This window comes from Arachis hypogaea, chromosome 15 (assembly GCF_003086295.3).
Source record: "Arachis hypogaea cultivar Tifrunner chromosome 15, arahy.Tifrunner.gnm2.J5K5, whole genome shotgun sequence".
Taxonomy (NCBI): domain Eukaryota; kingdom Viridiplantae; phylum Streptophyta; class Magnoliopsida; order Fabales; family Fabaceae; genus Arachis; species Arachis hypogaea.
In genome coordinates, this window is record NC_092050.1 from 148265218 (window position 1) to 148289665 (window position 24448).

At 33.3% G+C, this 24448-nt stretch overlaps 1 protein-coding gene and 1 long non-coding RNA gene across 4 annotated transcripts; one reads left to right on the forward strand and one right to left on the reverse strand.

The window, feature by feature from the left end:
- Positions 1 to 3551: 3551 nt before the first annotated feature.
- LOC112751207 (uncharacterized) lies at positions 3552 to 12735 on the forward strand. Of its 3 annotated transcripts, XM_025800264.3 has the most exons (15): positions 3552 to 4020; positions 4589 to 4695; positions 5102 to 5161; positions 6673 to 6781; positions 7780 to 8229; positions 8731 to 8928; positions 9043 to 9127; positions 9238 to 9313; positions 9610 to 9786; positions 9889 to 9991; positions 10117 to 10226; positions 10427 to 10516; positions 10608 to 10688; positions 10947 to 11768; positions 11993 to 12735. In XM_025800264.3, exons 5-15 carry the CDS (start codon positions 7962 to 7964, stop codon positions 12083 to 12085), a joined length of 2103 nt encoding a protein of 700 aa, XP_025656049.1. In that variant the 5' UTR covers positions 3552 to 4020; positions 4589 to 4695; positions 5102 to 5161; positions 6673 to 6781; positions 7780 to 7961; the 3' UTR covers positions 12086 to 12735. The 3 variants fall into 3 exon arrangements, with proteins under 3 accessions (XP_025656049.1, XP_025656050.1, XP_025656053.1); XM_025800265.3 differs by lacking the exons at positions 3552 to 4020; positions 4589 to 4695; positions 5102 to 5161 and having other exon boundaries at positions 6642 to 6781; XM_025800268.3 differs by lacking the exons at positions 3552 to 4020; positions 4589 to 4695; positions 5102 to 5161; positions 6673 to 6781 and having other exon boundaries at positions 7937 to 8229; positions 9030 to 9127.
- Positions 12736 to 22269: 9534 nt separating this feature from the next.
- Positions 22270 to 24023, reverse strand: LOC112747233 (uncharacterized). The gene is made up of 4 exons (XR_003174843.3): positions 23906 to 24023; positions 23470 to 23506; positions 22926 to 23058; positions 22270 to 22590 (listed from the first exon to the last, which is right to left on the reverse strand). It is a non-coding gene; the product is annotated as an uncharacterized lncRNA (long non-coding RNA).
- Between the last annotated feature and the right edge of the window lie 425 nt (positions 24024 to 24448).

Genomic DNA, 24448 nt, shown 5'->3' on the forward strand with positions numbered 1-24448 from the left:
GCCAAAAAGGCTGATGACCTTCGACTGGCCTAACCTTAAAAAAGGTAGACTTAAAACCATGATATGAATCCTCAAAGAGGCCGAAGATTCTACGACCTTGTTGGGCCCTAAAAGACATATAACCCTTCTTAGCCTTCCCCTGCCTAGAAGGGTTCGTAAGCAGGAAGAGGTAGATGAAGACATTTACTGAGATCGGCAGCTCCAGGTACTCGCAGACCATCTCGAAGCAATGAATGGAAGCCCAACTATTCGGATGAAGCTGCGACGACGCAACATCGCAGCGATTCAACAAACTCATGACGAAAGGAGAAAAGGGTAAACGAAGCCCCAAGGTCGTAAACATGGGCTCGTAAACCCACAACCAATCAACAACCCGAGGGAAATTCAAGTTCTTTTGGCAGACACGCTCCCGACCAACAGGAACATAGACTTGATAGAGCGCCTCCTCGGGACCCCCTCCACACAAGAGTCCTGACTGTCGTAGTTTTTGGAGCCCCTCCTTGGTGATCCAAGAAAGGGTATCCCTCACATCGGAGAAAACCCAGGCATAGTGATCAATGAAGTCGGCTAGAGGGCGTTGAGCCTGACTCAAGGAAGCAAGACGCTCGACCATACCTACAGCGGGGGCACCACTTAGTCAACACGGGAAGTCGGAAACCCTCAAAACAGGAAAGCAAAAAGAAAACTATGAATCTCTCTCTAACCCCCCTATACTAACCCAGAAACATGAACAGAAACCCAGAAAAACCCATAAATACGAACGAAAACCCAGTGGCACCCCCCTCTAAGAAGAAAAAGCAAGCAAGAAACGCAAAAGACCCAAGCATACACAAGGCAAAATGCACAAAAGATAAGAAAGAGCAACCAAAAAGGAAAGAAAAGCCATGAAAACTTACCAGAAGAAACAAGATCTGCAATAAGCGGATAGGAAGCAAGAATGCTTGAAACAACAGCAGAAGTGGAAGCAGGAGTAGCAGCAGCGTAAGAAAGTAAGGGGATGAGGAGAAGGGAAAGTAAAGAGAAGAGGGGGTTACGAAATAAAAATAAGGGAAGGAAGCATAACTGCCAAGGAAGAGCGCCAAAAGGCAAGGGCATATTTGCCATTTTGCCCTAAATTTCAAATCAACGAAGTAATGGGCATTTAATGCCCAACGCCAAAATCAAGAAAGCAGCACGAAGGTCGAAGCGACCACGCGTGAGGAACACGAAACACCATCAACGAATTCCCAGAAAAGAGGAAAAGCTCGGCGCCTTGGCGAATAAGACAAAACGCGCCCAGCCACGAGCCTTAGACCTCAAGACTGGCGCGTTGGGGGCACTGTTACGGACTGCCAAAGTCCAGCCCAAGAAGTTGTCGGGTCGGGGCACTTTCCCACCCAGGCCTTAAATCACCAGCAAAGGATTTCCACGGGTCAGTCCCCGACACCCGACCCGGAGTCCAACCGACTCACCACCCCAAGCACGTTATCGCTCGGATCAGTATCCTCAGGGTCGGTACCCGACATCCCAACCCAGAATACGGACGACCCGCTCACGTGGAAGGCGACAGCTCACCCTCTACCAGTGGGCCTAACCATTAATAAGCCCACCCAACATAGTATATAAGAGGAGAGGACAGCTCTCCCCCCAAGATACGTCACATCCTTACCTAATTCTGCCACTCTCTAGTACGGACTTTGACTTGATCGTCGGAGTGTCCTTGCAGGTGGCCCAGTGTAAGAAACTACCTTTCTGAGTGACAAAAGAGAAGCACTCATCTAATCAATCCTTCTTATGTCCCTCTTTATTAGTAATGTTTCCTTACTACAAGCATGTCTCCCTCTTTTTTTTCTCTTTACACATTTTTAGACGTTGGAATTTCAAGAAAAATTTTAAAAAGAGTTATGTTATATCACTAATAAGATTTTTTTTTTTAATTTGGTCCATCCTAAATTATAAATCTTAAACACTAAATTTTAAGTATAAAACATATAAAATATTAACTAAAAGTATTGGCTAATAATATCTATAAAAAAATATTAACTCATAATATTTCTTTTTTAAAACTAGAGTATAGTCTATTCTGTTAGTCTATTTTATTATTCAAATCTTTCTTTTCTTGCTTTTTAAAATACCAACTCACTAAAATTACGGTTTAAATCTATATAATATCTACTTCAATACTTTCTTATAATATGCATGCACCTCTCTTATGCAAAAGGGTAATGACAACTCGAGAACACTAGGTAACGAATAGTTTGTTAGGTTGCATTTGTTTATAGGGACAGGACATAGAGACAAAATTTTGTTTAGCAGATGAGATATAAATAGAGATACTGTGTCTAGAGACATTGATTTAGTATATTTTGTGTTTATCCTAACATGAAGAACACAGAGACACTAATAAGGGACACAACTTATTTTTCATTTTTTTCATTATTCTTGTTAATTTTTTATAATTATACTTTTTATTATTATATTTTCTTCTCAAATTTTTGAATAAAAAAATGAGAATAAATTATATTTTCATAATTTATTCTACTTTATTATCAAACAGAATATAAGAATACTAAATTCTATATCTCTGTCTTTTATGTTTTGTTCTTAGTGTTTTGTCTTGTCCTATCCTGAGAAACAAACGCAATCTTAGAGACTATATAATGAATCAAACTTTGGCGGGAATGGATTTTTTTAATATTTTTTAAAAATGATATTGTTAACTATGATTTTTTATTATATATTTTTAAATAAAAAATATTAAAAAATTATCAGAATTTATTATTTTGACTATCACTTTTAGCTATAAATTTAATTTTTTTAATTTAGTAATCCAACAACATATTTTATCTTATACTTTTAAATATTAATGTCTAATTAATGACAAAAAATAATAAATTTTGAGTACTCTCTAACATTTTTCTTTTTAAATAAGACCAAGTAAAAATGTATGATAAAATATGTTGTATAATAAAACAATTATACTTGATAATATTACTTGAGAGAAAAATTGAAAGAATCTGTATATAACTTTGACTATTAAGTATTAACTGTGGTTTGATCTACCACTATGAGGAATACTTTGCCAGAGAATCACATATTATGACTTGAATCTTAGATGACCAAAAAGCTGCTCAAATCTATGTATTACATTCCAAAACTTCTTAATTAGAATATAAAGCCATTGTCATGTTGACAAAAATTACATTTGTTATAATAAAAAATTAAAAACTATCTATTAATTTACTAGTTTATAGTAAATAAAAATATTTCCTTTTGGGATCAAAAATAAGTTTATATGAAGATAAAAAAATAATAAATTAATATATTATATTAAATAATTTAATCAAAGATATTAAATTATTTATTAGAGGTGTTTAAAATCGATCAGGACCGAACTAAACCGATCAACCGAATTGAAAAAATTAAAAATTGAATAAACCAAAAACCAAAAAAATAGAAAAAAAATATATTTTGCTGTTTTTATTGCGGTTTGGTTTGGTTCTGAGAATCAAAACCTCAACCGAACCGAATCGGTAAGTAAAAAACCAAGGCCCCACCCCCCCCCCCCCCCCAAATGAACGTCACCTAAACTGCTTCTAACCCAGTAAACCCCACGCCCCACCCTCAAACGGAACCTAGCCCCTCTCTTCTCAGTTCTCACAGTCTCGCTCTCTACACCCTCAGCGCCGGCGAGACCGTTCCTCCCACCACCTCGCAGCGCCGCGAAGCTTCCTCCCAGCGCCCCCGGATTTTTCCTCCCACTGCTCCCAAGACCTCCTCGCGGACAGAGAGAGCACCACGAAGCCCCAGCCATAGCCAGCGCCCAGCAGCCCAGCACTACCCTCGCACAGTCGCACCCAGCAGGCAGCAGTAGCACAGCACCACCCACTCACCCAGGACCACCCAGCGGACAGAGCCCCACGCCACCACCTAGCACAGCACCACGCCACCACCCAGCAGCGTTTCTGGCCACCCACAACACAACACCTCCCACCCAGTCACCGATTCAAGTCAGAGATGGAGCCCGAGCCACTGAGTCAGGCATGTAATTTGACTGAAATTGCTGTTCTGTTTGTTGTTCATTTTCAATTGCTGTTCTGTTGAATTACTGAAAATGCTTTGGTTTGTACTTTGTATTGTTAGTATTGTTGAATATCTGTTATAATATCTGAAAACTTTATCGGATACTGCTTCTGGTTTATTATTATTATTATTATTATTATTATTATTATTATTATTATTATTATTATTATTATTATTAGTTTTTCTTTAAAAAAAATGTAAAATAAAAAATTACTTTTGAAGTGATTTAGTATGATAAGTCTTGGAGGTTCTGAATCCTGATAGAAAGAGATTGAAATCAGTATGGTAAGATAAATTTGAATAATGAGAAAATGGAAGCAGATTTGAAGTATTAGATTACCTCCGTCATTGTATCTGCTATCTTTTAATAGGTTTAGTATTGACATCATGAAGGTAACACATAAATGGAGAAGTCTTGGAACTTGGGCGGTTAAGGTTATATTTCAGTTGTGTCATCTGATAGTCACTACCGTTTGATTTCATGATTTGTAGAATATGTAACAGATTTCTATTTACCATGGTATAGGTATAAAGGTGGACCAGCATTACCGAGGAAGTTGATCTCGCAGGGTGCTGCACAGAAGGACTGATGCCAGAGATAACAGTATGTTAACTGTAAAATTAAGCAAAAAGGTACCAATTGATTTTATATGGGGTTGTCTTGTTGGTTTTGCGGTTATGTTGCATCAAGTATAGATGAGTATCGAATCCGTTAAAGTACGACACCTATTCAATTTTAAAAGCATATGTAACACACATTGGCATTACTATGTCAATGATATTCATCTTTTATCCAAAAAGAAAAAATACTGTTGAGTATTTTTATGTGAGGAAGACATTGGAACACTGACATTACTTGAAAGCCTATTGCAAGTAAAGAACATGATTTGCTATTATATGTAAAGTTCTTCTATTCTTTCTTATTAGCATATTTTCCAAGGCCATCTACTTTAGTTCTAACTTGGCATAATGTGATAATTGAAATGTTAGACCAACGTAGTTCTGATTATTGCTTTTCTGTTTCTCTAATATATTTTAGGCGAACATAAGGGAACTATATGAATTGGTGTGCAAAATCAAAGGAGTAGAACAATAAAAGGTGCTTATTTATTTATTTTTATATTTTTTCTTATGTAGTTATGTCAGAAATTATTTTAATATGGAAAGAGAGATGGTGTTTTAGTTGAATATTGACATTTGAAGTGTTTTACAGTATTGTGGATATTGTGCAACACGTCCCCACGTGTTGGCTAAGATACTGCCACGTGTCGAACACGCCCTCACGTGTTGGCCAGAATGCTGCCATGTGTCCAACACGCCCTTACGTGTTGCAACACACCCCCACGTGTTGACAACCCACCTAAAAAATCCACTCATCTGTAATTACACCAAATACTTCCATTTTCAATAAAAACACCAGTATTTTTTTCATATAAAAAAAAAATGAGCCTAGTTATGTTTTGCTTTCTTTTTTCCTGTTCTGTAATCAATAATGCTTTCCCCTTTTGTCTTTCTTTTCTTTTCCTTGTTAAAAATTATGTTAGGCTTGGATTTGGGATTACTTCAATTTTAACAAACATTCAGTGCTAGATGTGTCAGTAGTATTTTTTTTAAATTGATTAAAAAAACCGAACCAAATTGTAGTTTAATTAAACAATTGAATCGGATGATTTTTTTTTCAAAAACCGAACCAAACCGCACCTATTATTTACCAATTCTCAAATCAAATCAAATATTATTTTTATAGGAGACATTCACACGTGTATTCACTTTTTTTTAACAACAGGAAGCCCACCACAAACAACATAACGTCTCTACCAGCCTCTCTTAGTCTACGTTTGATACTGAAAGATTGGACTGAATTTAATGTCTGATCACCAAATAAAACTTAAAACGAATCTAAACCCTTTAAAATCATTTCAGCCCACATCCCCTAAAATTACAGAAACATATTTTATAAGATCCTTGTCCTAATTAAGCCCCCCCAAAAAAAAATTGAAACGGCACTGGCCCTACAAGCCCTGAAAATTAATTGGAGACCTGCGTTCTACACTTCTACTTGTGCGTTCTGCTCCTCCTCTCTAACGAAATCGGTGGCTGTAACCGGTGGAAGACGCGGTGGTTGCTCCTCCTCCCTGATGCGGTGGACGAAATCGGTGGCCGCTCCTCCTCCCTGACGCGGTGGACGAAATCGGTGGATTTTTTTAGCATGTACGCAACATATCATTATTCTTAACTGTTAATGAAGGGAAAGTTGTCAAATGAAGTATTCAATTCATTTTCACAGACATTCTAAACACTCTTATTGAATTCAATTTATGTAGATAATTTTGTTCAATTTATGTAATGCTGTGAAGTGTGAAGTGTGAACTCCGTTCTTTGATTTGGAGATGCGAGATGAAAACAAGGGTTGTTTGCAGGAAAATCTATGATTACATACGCTATGATCTCAAAGAGATTGCTTTCCCATCATCTTTACCTAGGACGAGGGTATTTGGGTAATTTTAGTCACTGTTATTGATGTTTTGAGTAGACAAAGATGCAATTTCGGAGGACCTTAGAGTTAATTGAACTGGTGACACTTGGCTGTTGGTAACATTCAATCTTCAGGTTTTAAAGAGAGCTGCTAGGCTTTATGCTGCAAGCTGGCTTCGTGAAAAACCTAACGGTGAAAAGAAACCTGCTAAAGGGAAAGAGCCTTCAACACTGGACGATCTTGGTACCATTTCTTTTCCAAGTTTATTATCCTGTTTGGAATCTCATGGCTTGCCAATATTAATATTATAATTACATGCTAGTTTCTAGTTGTAATTGAGTGAATTATTTACACTATATATATAATCTGTCCTTGTAAACTAATGAGTTATTCCTAAAAGCAAAAATGCATAGTGCTTAGATTAGTTATAGTATTCTATGATGCTGTTGAGTATCAGCTGAAGGGAGCTGTAGGTTTAAAAATTAAAAAAAAAAAAAGAAAAGATCTTCAATAAACATTCATGGATTTAGATGATTTGTTTTTGTGTAAATTTCATTTTGAGTGGTGAATTTGCTATTTTAGTTCATAATTTAAACTCCTGGTGTTTTGGTGTTTTGATTTTCTACTAGAGACATTATTAAAGAACAAAATAATGATAAATGTATTTTTTAGTTTGTATATAGGTTGATATTTATTTTTTAATTTCGTTATTTTTTATATATAGAAAATTATAAAGAGATAGAAGCCAATGACTTTTAATAGGTTTATTCAAAGAGTAAAAAAAAAAAGGATTTGGTAGCCCATGGGCTGGCCTTAGAGCATTGGGCTTGTGAGGGCTTTAGGCCCTGTGATTTTTTTCAAAATTTGGCTCTATTGGTTATAAGATTTTTTGTTCTTTTGACCTTATAAAATAGGCCAAGCATATTGACACCACTAATTGGAATTAAAATTTTAATTTTAACTACAAAATTTTAATCCCTTCAATACTTTTAAAAAATGGAGAATTTCTTGAAATGGAGATTGAAATTTTAATAATAATTTAAAAAAAATCCACATTTAACTTTTTAAATTCAAAATTTACCATTCAATTTACATATTTATCTTAAATCAAATATAATATTAAAATATAATTTAGTCCAATACATTTTATATTAAATTTAATACAAATACTCAATTTAATTTCTGACTTGTAATCTCTATTTCTGTCTTTCCGTCCCAATCACCCTCCCTCCCAAACATAGCAGTAGAGTCTGACGGTTACACAAAGCAAACGCTAACATTACAGGAAGAATGCAAGGGCGAGGACTGAGCAGGCCATTATTGGGCCTTACTAGCAACAAATTGGGCTCAGTTGGCCCAATTTTTGGATAAATGAACCACGGTCCCTGGTTAGTTGTTAGTGGTTACCACTTCAACACTGGCTATGGCGCGAGGGGTGATCCTCTCTACGCCATGTCTCACTGCTTCTACTTCTTCACTCTTAGCTTCCTTCTCCAAAACCCCACCAAAAAGTTTCAAACTTTCACTCTCCTCGCACCTTCTGCATCATCACCAACCATGCACTCTCCCTCTTACTTGCTGCTTCTCCGTCTCATCTTCTGAAGCACAATGCTCAATCGACTTGTCAAAGTACAGAGAAGCTTTTTCCAGGCGCATGGCTATGGCGGGACTCAAACCTCATCACCGTATTGGTCAGTTTCTACTTTGCTTCTTACATGCTCTTTTGTGATGCATTCCTCTTAGTTCATTGAAACTTGCTGGGAAAAAAATTTACCCTTTTAGTCTAGTGAAATTAATTACATTTTTGTTACTTGGAGGGTGCCCTTTTTGTTATCTTTATAGCCAGTGTCAGAATTAAAACTCAGAAATAACATTCTGGTTAACAATGTCTTTGGATTTTAGTTTGTGCACCTAAATTCTGAAACTTTAATTTGAACTTTGAAGGGTTTTGGCATGTATTTGAGCAACATTTCTTCATAATTTTAGTTTCAATTCCTTCATAGAAAAAAAAAAGCTGCCTTAGATCAAACCATAGTTTGCAAGTTATAAACTGAATGTACCCTCCTTGTTTTGCAAAGTAACTTTGCCAGTGGAAAAGGTTAACTTGTTGCCAGTGATGCAATGAATGAGCCTAGTGGTTACCTGCATAGTATATTGATTAGTTCATATTATCTCGTTTCTTTTCCTATCAGCTTTGGGAGTCTCTGGTGGTCCTGATAGTATGGCACTCTGTGTCTTAACCGCTGGCTGGAAAACTGCTGGTGCTAATGCTGTCAACACTGACAGTGGTGGTTTCATTGATGGTCTATTGGCAATTATTGTTGATCATGGACTGCGTGCAGAGAGCAAAGAGGAGGCCAACATTGTTTGTTGCCGTGTTTCCAAAATGGGTACCTCCGAATTTGGCTGCTTTTTATGTGATTGTGATGTTTGGTTATTAGTAGAGTGCTAATTGCTTAAACGTGTCCAACTATAAACTTTGCTTACACAGGAACTTCATGCAGGAATCAGATGCGAGATTGCCAACTGTGATTGGTCAAGTGGCAAGCCGAAACAGGGTCAGTTGCAAGAAGCTGCTCGTGATATGAGGTTATTATACCAAAGTATTAGTGCATTAAGCAGTGAAGATAACTAGATGTCTATACTAGCAGCTTTGATGAAGTATACTAATTGCATGTTTTCATATTCTTTCTTTTTAGATATCAAAGCTTTCAAAAAGTTTGTGCTGAAAACCAGATTGGCATACTACTTGTTGCACATCATGCAGATGATCAGGTTTGCCTTGCCATACTTTGTTTATACCTATATCTCCATTCTCTCAGTATGTGAGGGTGAATTACATTGCATTTACATGGGAGGCTAGTAGCTCTTGACACAAGCTTTTGAAATAGGTCTCACCCTTATGGTTGTAAGCAGTTATATAACATGTTCAATAATGTGATGCATATATTAAGTCAATATTTTGGAGAAGTATTTGGACTTTTTCATTAGAAATAAGCAAATTGAGTTGTTTTATGAATTAAAGGCTTGTTCAAATTTAGACTTGTAGTGATTACTGAGCCCTGATGCAGGCTGAATTATTTATTTTAAGGCTTTCTCGAAATAGTGGTGTGCTTGGACTTGCAGGCATGCCTTTCACCTCCCAGATTTTCCCTACACATGCACATTCCTATGATAAAGTTCAAGCAAACCATGGAATCCTACTTGTGCGGCCTCTTTTGGAATTTTCAAAGGAAGATATGTACAAGGTTGGTGTGACATGTTCCGTGTATAAGTTAGTCATTTCATTTTATCCCCTATTTTTAATACGGGCTTAATAATTTTAATTATTTATTGCTTTGATATTTAAGATCTGCCATGGGGTAAGTGAGGATTGGGTGGAAGACCCTACAAATCAAAGCCCACTATTCACACGAAATAGGATTAGAATGGCACTTAGTGATTTGTCATCAAGTAAGTTGCTATATATCTTTAGTTTTTATTTTGGAATTTATTTTGTTAGTTCTATATTCATGACTTCCTATATGGGAAATCAAAAACTTTTATTCTTTTAAAAGACTGATTTCTTACATTTCTAGCTACATTCAAATCTGAGCTCCGAAGAATGATTTCTGTATGTCGGATAACACGGACATATATTGATCAAGTTTGCTATAGCTTGATGAGTCGTGCTCTGCTTGTAAAAAATGTGAGTGGTTTGACATCCCCCCCCCCCCCCCCCCCCCAAAAAAAAAATTCCTCGCCTTTTTTATGAACTTTTGAAGTCTAGTATGAAATATCTATTCTGATGTTATGTTAAAAACGCCCTTTTTGCATATATATATTGTTCTTTTTCCTGTAATTTATTCTTATCTGGATGTTGAAATTGTGGTTATTTTATATTTGCAGCATGGATATGCTGTTATTGATCTAATGAACCTTTGTCCTTCAAAAATTGAGGATTTATGCTTGGCTAAGTTTCTTTTGGTAGTCATCCAGGTACTTCTGATCTTACATGTGATTCTTTTTTCCTTTCAAACTTCTACCTTTTTAAATAAGCTTGTAATTGTGGTATAACTTCTTGTTTCAGTTTATCTCTCAAAGGCAGAAGCAAATCAGAGGTAGTGCTTTGAAATTGCTGATGGAGTACATTCGAACATTTCCTTCCAAGGTACCTATACTTCTAATATATTACTCTGTTCCTTATAATTGGAACAAGTTTATTGGTTATTGCCTTAAGCCCTTAACTGCACACAAGTCTGAGAGATTTGTCTCCGAGTATTACTAGTTTTTCTTTTATTAAATTTTTATTTTTAACTTTTTAAAAGAAGAAACTTTATTGCTTTCAAACACATTAGCATTTTAGCTTAAAATAGTTCTTGAACTTCAAAATTATTTACTTCTTATTTTATCCCCATTTATCTTGTAGAACTCTCTTACAGCGGCAGGTTGTTACCTTTGCCCCGATCCGGGTTCCAGAGGGTCCAGAATCCTGGTTTGCTGTTCTGTTGATTGTAATGCACCCATAAAGTTGGAATTTTTCGAGTCATGCTCTCATGGAGGAAAGGAGCATGGTGCTACCATTGAGTTGGGAAAAATTATAGAGGCCAAAAAATCATATGCAAATAATGTGGTTCCAGATGCATCAGATGTCCACTTTTTGGATGTGAATCCCGAGTTTGTTTTAATAGAAGCCAAAAGACTGAACATAATCAGTGAGTCAACTTATAAGAGCATTCTTGCATTGCAAAAGGAAGAAACTGATCGCTTCAGGTCCAAATCTGAGGTCATTGCTAATTCTGGATCGACGAATGAAGCCGAAAGTTTTAGTACTTCTGTAAAATCTCTTCGGCAAAGGCAGTTCTGTTACTTCATGGATCGATTCATCCTCACATGGAAGTTAGACGATAAATTTGACGGAGATTCACTTTCTGACATAGTTGATTATGGTGTTGATTTGGGTGGGGAAAACTGGAACTTTTGTTTCACTTCATGCGTAATTGGACCTAATAAGGTTCTTGAAGTGCGGCACATGGTTGAATCTGATTGGCTGTATTTAGCGGAGCTTTCAAAATATCCACATTGCAAGAACTTGCCACCCACTCAGATTACAGAGAAAGCATCCGGATGTTTACAGTATGCCAGTGCATCAGCTAAAAGGGCTCTTCCGATGTTAAAATCTATCCCGGTTGCTGCGAGGAGGAGCCTGCCTGTTCTCGTTAATCAACAAGGACAGTTAGCAAGCATTCCAGTAAGTTGATCTGTCTTTAATATCACCTTAATGGCACAAAACACTTGACTTGTTTCCAAATTCATTTTCCGGTGTTTATTTTACACATGAAAATTAATGATTCTTATTTCTTAGCAGTTATTGTTCCTAGATAATCAGAAGACATTTAGTTCATATCTATAATGTTTAGCTTCGTAATCAGCACCTGTCTTTGGTTTCTAACTATGCATTCTTCGTTATTTCAGTGTGTCAATTTCAAGCATTGCCCTTGCTTGATGGTGGATGTGGAATTTAAACCAAAAATTCCACTTGGGGGAGGTCATAGCTCATTCATATAACAAAATAGTGACCACGACTTTTTGAAATTAATGTTGGTTAATCCATCTTTGGTCCCTGGAAATTTCAAGTAGACAAAAGGGGAATGTCAGATTGCAATTTTGAAGATGTGGTCATGGAATCACTTCAATCTGACTCTTACCAAAAGTTAAGGGGATGCATGATCTTTGGCTAATAGATATGGTACTATCCAAACTCCAAAGGATGCACGCCAATTATCTGGTACAGAATATGGAGATGATCAGAATATTCCAAGTACCTTATAGTCTTAGAGTTGACTCAGTTTTCACATTTTCAAGCATCACACAACCACACAAACTTGGTAAAGTGGGGAGTGAATATTGTTGCAGAATATGGGGTTTTGTTGTATCCAAGCTCTATTAAATGGGGAAAGTACATGCTTAGATTGTGGCTGTTTTGTTCCTTATGAAAATGATGAGGAGATAAACCAGCTCCCACTTCTGTCCTTTTGTGAAGGGCTAAGCTTTTGCATCTTTGATGGGACCTACTGGAAATTGTGGAGCATCTCTTCTATAAAACCTTATTGTATATTTACCTAAAATTTGACCATTTGACATTTAGATTAAGTTTGTAATTATATATTACTGTATGAGTTTAAATTATCAAAAAGCTTCTCGCAATTAGAAAGAAACTCTAAAGCCCATATTCTTGTATTTAGCCATGGAAAGATATACGCATGGCCAGAGGTCCAGAGCCTTGTGTAAGCTTAGGGAGTTAGTTAGGTTTGGAGTTACAAATTTTCCCTCAATTTTATTTTTCTTTGCTGAATTTTGTTTCTAGTTATCCACGGTATTTCACAACCCGACAGATTAAGTACTAATTCGTTGTGGATCTGATATTTATTTAAGGGGTTTGCTGATCAATGAGTTGTTCCATACACAAAGTGAGATTCTAAGCTGCCAATGAGTTATTCTATCACAAAGTGAGATTCGAATTTTCGACACTTATTTATTTTTCTATGCTGATTTTTGGGATATTAAATAAGCTAAACTCCAACCACCAACCAGGAAATAATTAGGCTTTCGATTTTCCTTTTCTTTGGTTGATACAGGAAATAGTTAGGCTTTCGATTTTCCTTTTCTTTGGTTGATTATCAGACAAAATTACATATCCAAAAAAAAAATACCATGCAATGTCTTAGTTAAGCGGTAATAATCTGTCTTGCAATAGATGCATTGGGGTTCAAGATAGATGCATTGGGGTTCAAGATTTGGCTATGATCAGCCGTGGCTGAAACTCTTATGGGGTGTGTGGTTCAATTATTATTTTATTATTCAAATTCCATTCCCATGAGAATCAAATATACCCAAGAGGAAGGTGGGAATTGAAATGATGGTATTTTGATTCTAAATCAAACTTGTTTGAAAATAGCTTTTCAAACTTTGAATCAAACATGAGAATATGATATTCCCATCTTAAAATTCCTAGAAATTATTTATAATTTCTCCAACCACACACACTCTTAGTGTTAAGTATGTGAGTGTATAATATGCATGAGTGTTGTAATGTTTAAGGTTGAAAATGTCCCACCCATCTTCCTAACCAAAAAAAAAAAAAAAAAATAGGCTTTCCCAAATCTTTTTCATATTTATCATAGCAATATGAAGAAAATATTTGTTATAATAAAATGGAAAATTGTCACATTTCTACTACAAGGTACTTGAACTCAATAAGCCTAACCAAGTAGGCACAATTTATTGTATCTTTCACACCTATAGTTATCTGATGGGAAAACTCAAGCCATCTGAAATTCTGAATGAACTGAAATAGATTATGATGAAAACACAAGAAACTAGTTGTTGTTGCTGCAGTTGGATCAAAACCTCTCATGAGTATGAACTTGCATTCTCTTTAAGTATGAAAGGTTTGTTGCTTTCAGAATCAAGAACAACTGAGCAAGATATGTGATGTGTATGTTTAGACGAACCTTGTCTCCTTTCATATTCATATACACCCTTCGCAGCTCCTGATAGTATCGATGGAAAATAGTTTTGAGAAACTTAGTTTCTTTATTTTTAGTCCATAAAGAAACAAATAGTGTTATTTTAAAAGAAAAAAAAGCTAAAAAATTGTTTAGGTTTGATATTCGGATATTAATTAACTGGTGGAATGTATGAAAAGCATAACTTTTGTAAATAAAAAATGCTATTTACTCATTCAAATCAACTATTAAAATTAGTCATTCTGTATTTGTATATAAATATATATAGTAATTTAACTCATTTTTAATATATATTTTTATATTTTTATGTGTATTTTATATTAATGATTAATTTTAATAGTTGATTTTAGTATATAACTAACATAATTGTTAGTTTGTAAATAGAACATATTAAAAAAAGTTCAAGAGTAAGGAGACTAGATGCACGGTAATAAATCGATAATTCGAATGTGGTGTTAAATTAAGTGAACAAATATGATTTTGAAATATTTATATATCAATTAAAAAATCATAAGTAAATTAATGTTTTATATAACAGCTTGCCAATAGTAATTGTGACATACTAATTAATAGGATTTTTTTTTTGGTCATAAATTAGTATGATTAAAGTTGTTGTCACGAGTCGTAACTTATTTTATTTTATGAAAGAACATACCATTAATTTATTTAATGAAAGAATCTACCATTACTAAGCCAAAACCAGGATCAATCAAAATAAAAAAAAAATGGAAATCAAGCTGGGTGTAGAAGAATCACACAAAAATATAGTATTGACAACTTTTCGATCTTTAATTTTTTTTTACCGCAACTTAGCAAATCAAAGACTAATTCGTCACATATTAGAATTTCATTTTAAGATTTGTCATTAACCAATGAGTTGTTTTATGTGCAAGTGGGATTCGAACTCCAACAATTATTTAAACGGATTAGTGAGCTATTAGATGAATCAAGTGTTAGAATTTTTATTTTAATTATGGTCTAATTTGTTAATATAAAAATTAGTTTGGGTGGTGTTGTAATTATTAATTAATTATATTGGCAGTTAGTCTGTTCTTTGATGGAAAGAACACGACTGTTCATAAATTTTATAAAGTTTGGGTCCCCAATTCAGATTACACAATAACAAACAAACACACTTTGATTCCATCTGAGTTTGTGATTCAAGAATTGGAAGTTTCCAAATTAAATCAAAGAATTTATTGGCAATGGCTGGAGATACGTTACTAATTTTATAGAATATCTAACATGTGGTATCAGAGCCTGGTTGTCTCTGTCTTACCATTTCAAAATTTAATTACTGTACATCATTTTGATAAATTATTTTCAAAGAAGAATGTATAGTATGAATTTTGAAATAAGTAAGTAAAACCATTGAAATTAAAGTTGACGTACCATAAGAAGAGGGAATAATAAATAATATTCCCAGAATGAATCTTCTAAATTTGTGTCAGAGTTGTTCTTCATAATAGTATAATTTTCCATGATTCCCATAAATTTTCTTATTCTTGAATATAAATAAAAAAGGAGAGAAGAAGAAAGGGAAGACGGTGGAAGAGAGAAGACAGAAAGAACTTGTTTCAATTGATGAATTTTGTTTATTATATAACATTGAATGGTAAAATAATTGTCCACTAGATCATCTTCACTTTTGTTATTAATCATGTTATTGAATTTATTTATTTAATGATTATATTTGCATGCAATATAAATTCTTCCGCTGCATATCATATTGTGATTAATATATGATTTATTGAGGAGTAGCCACAACATTCTTGATAATAATTATATTTAAAGAAATCACATAAATATTAATATGATATATTTATAATTGTTGTGAACTATATAATAAACTTATCCACAGGAATTTATTATGTTATTCACATATAATTAGATTGAAATAGAAAATATTTCTTACTTCTTAATTAGCCTACAGGTATTAAGAAGTAGTATTTTATTTTCTAGTTTTAATACTTCAGTTAATATAGTGAATATTATGTGTGTTAAAATCTTTGTCCACAGGTAGATTTTAATGACACTATGATTCATATTTATTTTGATATGACTTGCATTGGCATGTATTATCATATATTATAGATTTTGATGTGTCTATTTAAAGTTGAGTAATGTTAGCATGATTTATTATTTGCAGCAGTAATGATATCTGAAACTGTATCTGAAGTTCATTTGTTAAGTAGTGACAACTATAAAGAATGGAAAGATAAGATTCTCTTTCACTTAGAGTGTGCAGACCTTGACTATACTCTTCGTAGGGAAGAGCCTCCGATACCTACTGATGCTAATTCTCAAGTCGAAGTAGCATTATACGAACGGTGGAAGAAATCCAACCGTTTAAGTATGATGTTCATTAAGTCTCGTATTTCAGCTAGTAGTCGAGGTTTAATTCCTAATTGTAGGAATGTCAAGGATTATATGAAGGCTATTGATGAACAGTTTGAGTCTTCTAGTAAGGCACTTGCAAGCACCCTAATGGCACAATTGTCATCTATGAGACTTACCGGCATAAGAGGTGTGCGTGAACACATCATGAAGTTGAGAAACATTACAGCACAACTGAAAGTTTTAGAGGTTGAGATCTCTGACTCATTTCTAGTGCATCTTATTCTGAATTCTTTTCCCGCCCAGTACGGACCATTTAAGATTTCTTATAACACACATAAGAAAAAATGGTTCATTAACGAATTACTGGTGATGTGTGTGCAAGAGGAATGAAGGTTAATTCAGGAATTTGGTGAAAGTACACTATTAGTGACAAATGAGAATGGTAAAAAGGAAGCTCATAAGAAGAAAGGAAAGGGTATTGTATCCCATCCTATGAAGAAAGAAGGTGCACGATGTTTCTTTTGTAAAAAGAAATGACACATGAAGAAGGAGTGCTCAAAATTTAAAGTTTGACTTTAAAAGAAAGATACTAACCTTTGTGATCTTATTCCTTCAGTGTGTTTTGAATCTAATTTTGTTGAAATATGTCATGACACTTGGTGGATTGATTTTGGTGCTGAAATTCATATTTCAAATACCATGCAGGGTTTCATAAGGAAAAGGAAACCGATAGGAAGTGAATTGAGCATCTATATGGGCAATTAGATGTGTTCACGTGCGGAAGCTATTGGAACATTTAGGCTTGTATTAAGTACTGGTTGTATTTTAGATTTAGAAAAAACTTTTTATATTCCAGATTTTTCTAAAAATTTGATTTCTTTATCTAAGCTTGTAAAACAAGGATTATGTATAAATTTTTACGATGATTCTGTTGATATTATTAAAAATTTTAATATTATTGGACGTGGTACTTTAATTGGTGATTTATTTAAAGGCCATTTAGCTAATAATGTTCCATCCAGTCTTATGGTTATGCATGGTAATGGTATGAATGAAAAATTCTCCATGTTGTGGCACCGAAGGTTGGGACACATCTCCATTAAGAGAATGAAAAAAATTAGTAAGTGATGAAATTCTTGAACCTCTAGATTTTACTAATTTTGATACTTGTGTGGATTGCATTAAGGGAAAGCAAACCAAAAAATCTCAAAAAGGTGCTAAGAGGAGTTCTGACATATTAGAAATAATTCACACTGACATATGTTGTCCTGATATGTCGTTAAGTGGTCAGAAATACTTCATCTCCCTTATTGATGATTATTCACGATATATGTATCTTTATATGATTCATAATAAATATGAGGTATTAGACACTTTTAAAGTTTATAAAGTTGAAGTAGAGAAACAATGTGAAAATCAAATTAAGATCGTGAGATCAAATAGAGGTGGAGAATTCTACGGAGATATACCGGAAGTGGACAAGCACCTGGTCCATTTGCAAAGTATCTTCAAGAGCATGGTATTGTGGCACAATACACCATGTCTGACACACTAGATCAAAATGGTGTAGCTGAAAGAAGAAATAGGACTTTGTTGGATATGGTGAGGAGTATGTTTAGCAACTCCAATCTTCCTTTATCCTTGTGGAGTGAAGCCCTTAAGACAGCCACGTATATATTAAATAGAATTCCAACAAAGGCAGTTTCTAAAACGCCATTTGAGTTGTGAAAAGGTTGGAAACTTAGTTTGAATCATATTCACATATGGGGTTGTCCTGCTGAAGTTCGGGTTTATAATCCACAAGAAAGGAAGTTGGACCCAAGGACGATAAGTGCCTATTTTATCAGCTATGCAGAAAAATCTAAGGGTTACAGATTTTATTGTCCCTCCCATTCAAGTAAAATAGTTGAATATAGAAATGCAAGATTTTTAGCTCTTAAATTTGTTGAGAATGATAATGTTTGTCAAACCTCTCCATGTACAAGAGTGATTGTTCAATACAATTTCCATATAGATAGGGTCAATGTAGAACAATCTATTACTAATGTTCCACATCATGAAGATAATATTCAAGTAGATCATATGGTGGAGGATCAAACTCTTCATAATGAAAATATTGTTCAAGAACATATTGCTCAAGAGCAACTTCAAGAAAAGGGAGAACCTATTATGCCACCACCTTTACAAGAGGTTGATGATGCAACATTAAGAAGATCAACAAGAATTAGAAAACCTGCAATTTCTAGTGACTATGTAGTGTATCTTGCTGAGTCTGACTATGATGTTTGTGATGACAATGACCCAACGACATTTTCACAAGCAATGGAAAGTCGTAATTCTAATTTCTGGCTAGATGCCATGAAGGATGAAATGAATTCTATGGCGGATAACCAAGTTTGGGATCTTGTAGAATTGCCTGATGGAGAAAATGCCATTGGCTGTAAATGGGTCTTTAAGACCAAGAAGGATTCATTAGGCAATATTGAGCGCTACAAGGCTCGACTTGTTGCCAAAGAATTTACTCAAAAGGAAGGAGTTGACTACAGGAAAACTTTTTCTCTTGTTTCAAAGAAAGACTCTTTTCGCATCATTATGGCATTGGTAGCACACTTTGACATGGAATTTCATCAAATAGATGTGAAAACAGCTTTCCTTAATGGAGATTTGGAAGAAGAGGTCTATGTGAGACAACCCGAAGGGTTTATCTCAAGTGCTGGTAAGGAGTTAGTTTGCAAGCTTAAGAGAGCAATGCATGGTCTTAAGCAGGCTTCCCGATAGTGGTATTTGAAGTTTCACAATGTGGTTTCTTCATTTGGGTTCATTGAGAATATTTTTGCTCAATGTATATATCACAAGGTTAGTGGGAGTAAGATCATATTTCTCATCTTATATGTAGATGATATTTGCTTGCAACAAATGATTTAGGGTTGTTACATGAAGTGAAACAATTTTTCTCTAGACATTTTGATATGAAAGATATGGATGATGCATCTTATGTCATTGGCATAAAGATTCATAGAGATAAACATAAAGAAATTTTAGGTTTATCTCAAGAAGCCTATATTAATAAAGTTCTTGAAAGGTTTAAAATGCAAAATTGTTCACCAAGTGTTGCACCTATTATGAAAGGTTACAAATTCTGCTTAGATCAATGTCCCAAAATGAACTTGAAAAGAAACAGATACAAAATATTCCTTATGCTTCAGCCGTTGGAAGCCTAATGTATGCTCAAGTCTGTACAAGACCTGACATTACTTTTGCTGTTAGCATGTTAGGAAGATATCAAAGTAATCCAGGAATTATCCATTGGAGAGCTACAAAGAAGGTCTTAAGGTACCTTCAAGGGACCAAGGATTTCATGCTTACATTATAGACGAACCGACAATTTGAAAATTGTTGGATACTCAGATTCAGACTTGGCGGGATGTGTTGATTCCAGGAAGTCAACGTCATGATACATCTTTATACTTGCTGATGGAGCAGTATCTTGAAAGAGTGCAAAACAATCACTTGTAGCCACTTTTACCATGGAAGCCGAGTTTATTGCTTGTTTTGAGGCTACATCACAAGGTGTTTGGTTAAAAATTTAATCTCTGGTTTTAAGATTATGGATTGTATCTCTAGACCATTGAAAATATATTGTGACAATTCAGCTCTGTATGTATGGCTAAGAATAATAGAAGTAGTAGTCGAAGTAAGCACATCGATATTAAGTACTTAGCCATTAAAGACCGAGTTAGGTCTAATGAGGTACAGATAGAGCATATTAGTACTAAACAGATGATAGCTGATCCTTTGACAAAAGACATGCCACCAGGATTGTTTAGGGATCATGTTATTAATTAGTATGGGTTTATGTTCTGTAACGTCACTTATATGACTTATATATGTTATATCATATGACATATTTGGATATAAAACTCTTATTATTGTTTGTTTTCCATTTGGTTAGTATATATACGCATACATGATTGAGAATGATAAATAAAATTCAGTGAAGGACCTAGAATAAGCATTGGGCTTATTACTACAGAAATACCACATGAAGAGTTTATTCAATTAGGAGATGTTGCATTATAATACATAGAATGTAATACTCGATTAATGAAATTGTGATTCCATCTAAATTTATGATTCAAGAATTAAAAATTTTCAAATTAAATCAAAGAATTTATTGGCACTAACCGGAGGTACGTTACTGATTTTATAGAATATCTAACATCAAGTTGAGTTTTCAATCTTGATTTAACTAGTATCCAAATTGAACTTATACTTTAATTGGAGAAAGAAGTATGTTGACATAAAATCAAGTTCTCCAAAATTAATTAGATGTAAATAAATATTCCGTCTTCAAAACAAAATCTTGATTTAAACAACACTGAAATTGCACTAATACTTGAGTTAGTAAAAGAAGTATATATGTCGCAAGATAAACTCAAGGTATCCAAAATTAATTGGATGTAAAATATTCCTTCTTTTAAAAAGAAAAAAAAATCGCGCGTTGGTAGAACACATAAACCATGTCGACACACAAAGCTGACCATTTTGGGAGCTCTATTAGCTTCAACCTTAATTCCAAGTAAGCCGCAAGCCTTTCGGTAAGAGATTTTGAAAAGGTATTTGGTTTTTTAAGTAAGATTTTTGAAAACATAAATACATACTTTTTAAGGTATTTGTGCTAGTAATTTTTAAAAAATAGAGATATTTTTAAAAATATTTAAAGTGGGATGGCTAAAATTATTTTGTATTTATTAAATTTAAAAAATCTAATATAATTTTATATATTAATAAATTTTTAAATTTAACTTGCTCTTATATATATATATATATATATATATATATATATATATATATATATATATATATATATATATATATATATATATATATATATATATATATATAGTATTTTTAAACTTTAGAAATTATTTTATCAAATTTAATTGTTATTTTGTGTATTTATTAAAAATTATTTTTAATTTATTTTATTAAATATAAATGCGACCATTTTTAAAAACATATTTTTTAAAATCTAACTTAAATAAACTTCTTTTAAAAAATAAAAATTTTGTCAAACTTGGTTTAGGTCACAAGTCACAACATAGCCGTATTTGGAACACTCATCTTCTATAAAAGAACAACATACAATGCCATGATTAAAAGTGAAATTTTAGTATGAAAAATAAAGAAATTTATTTTTTTCAGTAAATAAAAGCTCACCTAAAAAAATTTATCACATGTTCTTATGAATTTAGAGAAGATAAATACTAGAGGACATTAAAATTTATTTTTTTTTATCATCAATATTTAAAAATATAAGTTATAATATAGTATATTGTTTAATTATTAAATTAAAAGAAATGAGTTAATGACTAAAGGTGAAGGTTAAATCCCATAAATTTTGATAATTTTGTGACATTATTCTTTGGATAGAATCTCGGCTCCTTATCCAAATTTACTTTTCAAAAAAGAATTTTCGACATACTTAATTTTCCAAGAATATTATTTTCTAAATAATCAAAGGTCAATTTTATGGTGGCTGTAACTTTGGTGTCGAAATTGCTGAAGTTATCCTTTATAGTAAGTTTTAAATATTAAAAAATTATTTACTTTTATATTTTTTAATTTAAATATTAAATTTTATCTCATTTTAATAAGTTAGGCAAATATATATAGGCACCATAACATAACATGCACCATAATCAAAAGTGTCGCCCCACAAGGAAACGTTGTCAGTTCCACTGTTTCGGGATGGCTAATGGCAGGATGCTATATATGGTAATGCAATAATTGGAACTGACTTTATGAATAACTGGTAGACAAGATCAAAGCCTAACTGTTTACTTCATTAAATTTAGGGCAAAAATGGTCAGCTATGTCTCATTCTTGCAAAGGAAAAAAAAGGGAAATAATTACTATAGTTTATAAGCACATCCAGTGTTGAGTTTTACTTGTGAAATGAAATATGTATCCCAGCCAAAAACATTGTATTAATCCATGCATGCATCCTTCATGTATCTGAATAAAATTAAACAAAATCAACAGCATAAAGGCGTATATCAAAAACAAAAACAGCCAAGGTGGTTGTTGATCATATAAATATAGTTCTTGTTCTCTGAGTAGAGATTATATATTGATGCTATTTATTTCAAAAAGCAACTCCGAGCAGACAGAGCAGCAGAATCAGAAATTAACGCACATTGTCTGCGAATACAAAAAAGGTTGAGGTGAGATATGTATGCATAATATAGTGAAAGCATAATATTAGAAAATGGACAAGAAGTAAAAACAAGTTATAGTCAATTAAACCTTCTTTCCTTTGTAATTAATAAGCATTATGCTACAGCAAACATTGAAAATGGACAAGGAAGGAAAATTGAAGTAACTGCTTAAACCTTAACAATGCGGCAATAAATGAAACCAATCAATCAAAGCTAGAACGAAAAAAAAAACCATTCAAGTCCACACATCACAATTTGATATACGGAATAAATCAATATTCATATAAAGTGGTTCATAATCATAATACAAGACCGTACCAAGTTAGGGCTGAAGCATATCGATGTTACAAGACAGATTTAACGAAAAATGATGTTGATGTTCTCATCATTGATGTATTGATATCCCAAACACATGCTTTTAGAGGCAAATCATATTACCCCTCTAAAATACCTTTCAAAAATAAACATATATATATTAAAAAATATAATAAAATCAATTGTGATAATAGGTATTTAAAATTGTATAAATAAACAAGATTATTCTTAAATAAATAAAGAGAAAGTTTAGGGACCAACAATTTTTATGTTTAGTGGCTAGCACTTAACCATCAAAAGAAAAGTAAGTGATCTCCTACTATTAGATGTAATCTCACATCATTAAAAACACTATTATTGATCAATTGATGGTTACAAAACACAAAAATTATTAACTCCTAGCACTCTTCTAAATTTCATCTTAATATTAAACACAGACAATTATTTTGAAATATTAATATATTTTGTTTTAGTTTTTGAATTTAAAACAAAAAGTGAGTCATTGATGAATCAAATTAAATATGAAAAAGGTTATTTGTATACTCACTTGACATATTAACCAGCGTTGCTGCGGCAAATTCGTCCTGTTTACCAAAAGATAAAAAGTAAATAAAATAAAAATCACTCTTTCTGTTGCTGATGCATATATAAGGTATCTATTTTCTAAACCCAAAATATAACATATTATTTCTAAAAAAATATCAAAAACCTTAAATTGACCATAAATAAGGTAAACATAAATGATAAATCATTGCATCAATTAATTACTATTCAGGAAATCCAACAATAAATTATTTATAATTAAGGGGAAGAAGAGCATAGCATAATTAGATCTGATCTATTCGACAACCAGGGTAAAAATTTAAGCTTTCACTTCTCACAAATCGTCAGCAATCACTTCATCTGGCAGTTTGCAAATAATCAAAAGAAAAAAAAGGACGAAAATTTCGAAATAAGATGCCAAAGTAGATGAGAAGTTTTACCTGGAGACCTGATGAGAGTCAATGGGGAAGCTTGTTATTGAGTTTAAGAATGGAAGAATATTGGTAGCCAAGGTATATCGGATTGATATATAATCCCCCACACATGACCTAACTAATTATTAATTTATTATTAAGAGATGGTCGTTTTTTATTATTTATTGTAATGGCTTAAAAAGATGCAAATATCTGGGTCCTTAATTTATTACAGCATAAAAAGGATCGACCCGGTCTTAGCCAACTAACAACACATTCAGCTTACTCTTAAGGGATAAATTTCATAAGCACACCAACCGCATCAGCAGGAATAAAATATGATTTAATTCAAGAATCCACCTTTTGAATTTTCTTATCCCTTCCTTTCTTTTCTTGGTGATATAATAAATCTCCCAATTACATCTGCGTTTTATTACATACTCCCCGCAGTCGTATACAATCATTTTCGTATGAATCAGAAAATTGAGTGAGCATATTGATTGAATAGTCAACTCTCCCTCAGCTAGAATAAAAAATAAATAAAATGTTCTGATGATTTGTGGCCACTAC